This window comes from Anas acuta, chromosome 23 (genome assembly GCF_963932015.1).
Source record: "Anas acuta chromosome 23, bAnaAcu1.1, whole genome shotgun sequence".
Classification (NCBI taxonomy): Eukaryota; Metazoa; Chordata; class Aves; order Anseriformes; family Anatidae; genus Anas; species Anas acuta.
The window spans coordinates 4,089,115-4,094,159 of record NC_089001.1 but is presented as its reverse complement, the minus strand read 5'-3'; the positions used below and the strand labels follow the sequence as shown (position 1 = coordinate 4,094,159).

General features: G+C 39.2%; 1 protein-coding gene across 1 annotated transcript; it reads left to right on the top strand.

The window, feature by feature from the left end:
- The first annotated feature begins 419 nt into the window (after window positions 1-419).
- BTG4 (BTG anti-proliferation factor 4) lies at window positions 420-2,810 on the top strand. Its single transcript, XM_068659318.1, has 5 exons — window positions 420-594; window positions 973-1,167; window positions 1,700-1,837; window positions 2,015-2,210; window positions 2,369-2,810. The coding sequence occupies exons 2-5, from the start codon at window positions 995-997 to the stop codon at window positions 2,543-2,545; spliced, it is 684 nt and encodes a 227-aa protein (XP_068515419.1). The 5' UTR covers window positions 420-594; window positions 973-994; the 3' UTR covers window positions 2,546-2,810.
- The last annotated feature ends 2,235 nt before the right edge of the window (window positions 2,811-5,045 follow it).

Sequence of the window (5,045 nt, the reverse complement as noted above, 5' to 3'; positions counted from 1 at the left end):
ACGTTTATACAGATCACTAGCAAGATTAACGTATGATAAATACAGAGTCATACAATTTTCAAAATGAAGAATACCAAATGTGAGGGCTTCATAGGGAAAGTAATAGCTGTGCAAAGTCAGCTAGTAGCAATCAAGTCCAATTTTAAAAATTTATTAATAAGCCTGGTACTATTTTTCTCATGGTGAATATTTAACTTAAATATTAAACTGATGTTTATCTGATGGGCTCATGGACGCAATAGTACACAGTGCTGATTTAAATACACCTTAAAAGATGATGCTGATATTGGGATAACACCAAATAGCTTGGCAATACCTTTGAAACTAGCATGTTGATAAGTGTAATGGTGCACACCTGAATATCGTTAAATTTCACAGAGCCCCTTGATTTTCCTCTTCTATATAAACCCCTAAGCAAGGTGTATTGTTTAGAAGAGGGGAAGAGAAATTGGGTGTTTGTGGGGTTTCTGTTAGGAAAAAAAAACAAGCTAACAACTACATAGGTTCTTGTAGTATTAAATCTGTTTCCTTGGTGACTATTTGGAGTTGTATGTGAAGTATATCTTAGATTTTCAGCAGCTTTGGTCTGAGAAGGTAATGTGTTTCATTTTCATTGTAAGTAAAAGAACTGTAAGTTCTATAAGAACTATAAGTATAGTAAGTAAGTACTGCTGCTTCACTATTGAAATGTGTATGTGATGTGTAATAAGGAATAATATTTTCTACACTCATTAATACTTTAACAAGTGTTAGTAGTAGTGTAGTAGTGTGGGAGTCTTCTGGCAGTACGTTAAGCTGGTGTCAGTGTCCTGAACTGAGGTGACTGGTTGTTTAGCATCTGGGCTTATCTAGGCTTTATCTCACGTGGCTTATGCAGGTTTTGTAATATCTATCCTTGGAATTTTATACTGTCTTAGTGCTACCAAACTTATTTAGTGTAGTGTCTCATTTCTACTGATGGCTCTCCAACAGCACTTTGTGCACTTGATTTAAAATGAAAGACGAAATTGCTGCCACGGTCTTCTTCATCACAAGGCTGGTGAAAAGGGAAGACAAGCTGAGTAAGCATAAAATTGAGAAATTTGCAGCTAAGTTGACAACAATACTGTTTGAGAAGTACAAGAATCACTGGTACTTGGACAATCCATCCAGAGGACAAGCCTTCAGGTAAGGATTCTTAGCAGAAGAGGAGGCAGACTGGAGTCTTTGTGTGGCATTGAAGATACAGCAAATGTAACTAAATGAAAGCTAGCTGTTAACTGGTAAAAAAAAAAAAAAAAGAAAAAAAAGAAAAATGAGAATTCTAAAAGTAGTTCCCCAGGATGTGTCTGGAGTTATCTAGACAGCCAGGGTAGAAAACCAAAGGCAATGTGCACTGTGTCTTGACTACCCCTATGACTTCTTGAGAACAGAACTTATGTGGCCTTAATGACTCTGAATTGTAAGAACTTAAAGTCTCCAAAAATGACCATTAGAGTGAATTGCTCCATAATGTCTTAAAATGAACAAGTAACAGAGGCCTTGTTTGGGCATACAAGTCAGCTAGTTACATTAACTTGCTTCTACAAGTTGTGAGAACTTCCATCAACAAGCTGTGTTAAATAAACTGTAGGGAACCTGATTGTATTTCTGGATGAGCAGAACTTGCAAAGCTGCATCTGGAATTCCATGTTCTACCTGCCCTTTTATTCTTAACTAGGTGTATAAGGATAAACAAACATCAGACAAGAGATCCGCTGCTGGAGCAAGCTTGTGTGGAGAGTAATGTGGACTTCAGTAATCTTGGTTTGCCAAAAGAGATGACGCTATGGGTTGATCCATTCGAGGTATGTTGCAGGTGAGTTGAGAACCTGTGACTAACATCATGCTGCGTGTTCTGTACTGACTTGATCCTTGCCAAACTTACCAATAGAAACTGTCTGAAGGTGTACTTCTGTATTAGTGTCAGGTGAGTAGTAGCAAATGTCTGTACTGCTTGTGCAGAACTGTGTGATACAAATACAGTTTCTTCCAGGTATGGTGAGAAGAACCGGCCGTTCACAATTGCCCACTTTGAGGGAGAGGAGAACCCAGAGCTCCCTCAGCAGATCAGCTATGCTGTTGACAGAGCAGCTCTAGACTATCAGTCTGGCACTTCTTCTGATGAGGAGAGCTTCATCAAGGAACCAAAAGCTATCCCTACTGTCAGTAACCCTAACAGTATCTACCAGGTAAATATGGTCATGGTATGTAGCTTTTGGTCAGAGCTATCACCTGCCCTGCAGGTTCTGTTGTGGAGGAGTATGGTAAACTAACAGCTGATGGCCAGACTAGTCTCCCCTCTCTTACCCAAAAACATTTTAACTTCATCTCATTTCTTGTTGTTTAGTTTAGTGACTACTGCAAGCCACCCATGCAGCACTGGTCGCAGTACCTTCATAGGAAGACATACATGACTGATGGCTCATACTATGCCCAGCACAGGGGTTACAAAACCTACAGGCCAACAGCTGCTTTCATAGGACCACGTGTTGATAGATACCACTGGATCAATACCAAGCGGTAGATCTGTGGCTGCACATGTTAGAGGCTGTTGAAGCACTGAGCTATGGTATGGGATGAAGGCTGGCACTACAAAGCTTCATAAAAACAGAAAGCACTTACTGTCTGTTCCCTATCTCTTACTCTGTATATCTGGAACTTCGGGGTTTTATTATGTAACTTTTTAATGTTTTATTAATGTTAACATAAGACTGAAAATTAATGTGACTCTACTTGTAAGTTAAAAAGGAAATGCATATATCAATAAATCTAATCATGTTCTTTTAAAAGCTGTGTGATCTGCTATCAGTGCCCTGAAGGCAGTTAAAGCTTTTCAGTGAAGTCACAAGCAAGTCAAGGAAGATTTAAAAAAAAAAAAAGTGATGCCTTGAAAGGTAATCTGCGTCCTCCTGGCAAAAGTAGCAAGAGCAGAAGCATACTCTGTAGTTGCACATCTACACATCAGAAGTGGTTGAGTGAAGCTTTGCTATTTGCAGCTGTGAAAGACTGCCTTGTGGCTCCAGCTGGGCTTCTGCTTCTTAGCCTGTAGCTTACCTGTCAGAAGAACACAGCCTCATGAACAGGAGAAGGATGAACACATGGCATTGTAGCTTTCCACAGCTGTAAGTTAGTATAAGCTTGCCAGTCTGCAGTACTGTGCCCCTGGGAAGCTTTTCCTGTAGCTGTGGGACAACTTGAATCACTTGAACTGTTTTCCAACTAGTCCACAACTCTGGACACATGGAGTCTACACTCCCAGTAGGAAAGATACTGGAGTCCTAAACTGTGTTCTAGGATACTGCTTGAAACACTTTTTTTTACTCAGTGCTGGTACTAATTACATTAAACACCTGCTTTTGTATTGATTTGCAGTATCTCTTCCTACTGACTCAACGTGTCTCCTATTCTACCCATCTGCTTATTAAACAGGGATGTGAGGGTAACAGAAGCGATGTCAGTAGCTTGTCTTGCTGGCTAATCTGTTGAAAATACTCAACTTGTGTGTCAAAAATCAGTAGCTTGTGTAAATACATGGCTACTTCAGCTATTTCTACTTGCTCTACTCTACCTCTTGCTACCTAATAAACAATGATGGAAACAACTAAAAAGCAGTTGTGAAAGAGAGACACTGTGAAAGCAGAAAGCTAAAGCCACTTCAAGAGCTGGAGGGCTGCCTGTGTAAGTGAAGCCAAACAAAAAAGTATTAAAGATAGCATGTAAATTTCAAGAAATCTCATAGTGTAAAAGATAATACTTGTATTAAATTTTATTGTATAAAGTCACAGGTGCTCAAACTGTATCTTAGTTACCTTTTTATTATAATGTACATATGGATGGGGGATAATTAGGAGGCCAATTCTTGTAATGCTGTTCCACAATGAGGTGCTCTCAGTCATGCTTCACCATGACTTAGTCTGTATTTCTTAAGAACAAACCCACACTACTGAGTCACATGTACTTCTGCACAAGACTTCTTGCAATAAACTTTGTCAATAGGATTCAGTAGCTCACTCATACAAAAAATCAGTCCTACACTGCCTGTAAGTATAGAGAGTTTCTTTCTTAAAATACTTCTTTCTGAGGTCTGTTCTTTGTGTGAATGCTGTAATCTGTGTGATGTTGCATAAACTAAATAAATGAGATGATGTAAGGTGGGAGGCTTCTTCATTACTGTGAGTCAGAAGCAGTGTTTCCAACTAATTCTTACAGCTCTGATAATAGAGCTTAGACTTGAGCAATTAGATCCATTTATTGTTATCAGTAGTGTTTTACCTAGCGAGGTCCAAGTAAGCATCTTTGTATAGGGTGAAAACGTGTATATTTGACTTCTCAATTCTGACAGAATAGAATGAGTGTGCAATTTTTAAAGTTCTAATAGTCTAGCCACTTCTTAGTGTTGAATATTTGATGTTTAATGAGGTAACAGCATTAGTATGAAGTTATTGAATGGGTCATGAAATAACTTAAAGTTCTTGCTCTGTGCTTTCATGAATCATTGTACCGATGGGGTGAGAAAGAACTTGTGTGACTTGTTACCTAAACTAGGGGCTGTGGTGGGCAGGTGCTTCACTTACTATTGGATGTCAAGCCTTTCAGGGCTTTGCTCTTGAATTTGGGAGGAGGAAAGTCTTGTGTCTCTAAGATTAAGGGTGGAGCTAGTCTTTGACAGCGTAGGGCTTGCACTCCTTTCTGGTTGGTACTACGGAGCAGTTGATGCATGGTGACATCAGGAAGAGTGAAGGTTGTCCAGACTGGGCAAGTTGCTTTTGGTGGTGGATGTTTTATTTTCTGTTCCTGTTGTGCGATTGTATGGGTAGAGTTACTTGGGCTGATTACATCTATAGCTTTCCTTGTCTTAAAGTCTGAAGCATCAGTGTCAGCTGATGTCTGTAGAAGCTTCAAAACATGTAGCAAAATGATACTTGAGTTTAAAATATATATACTTAATGAGACTTAAATACTGTTTCTAAATTTTGCTTCTGTTCCTGAAAGCTGGGGGTTTGGTGAGCTTTTACAACAGTGTT

What these genes read in the sequence shown, in the direction of transcription:
- BTG4 (XM_068659318.1), top strand. Translation starts at nt 995, where the DNA reads ATGAAAGACGAAATTGCTGCCACGGTCTTCTTCATCACAAGGCTGGTG. An exon ending in CCATTCGAGGTATGTTGCAG is followed by an intron (nt 1,838 to 2,014) that starts GTGAGTTGAGAA and finishes AGTTTCTTCCAG; the next exon opens with GTATGGTGAGAAGAACCGGC. An exon ending in ACCCTAACAGTATCTACCAG is followed by an intron (nt 2,211 to 2,368) that starts GTAAATATGGTC and finishes CTTGTTGTTTAG; the next exon opens with TTTAGTGACTACTGCAAGCC.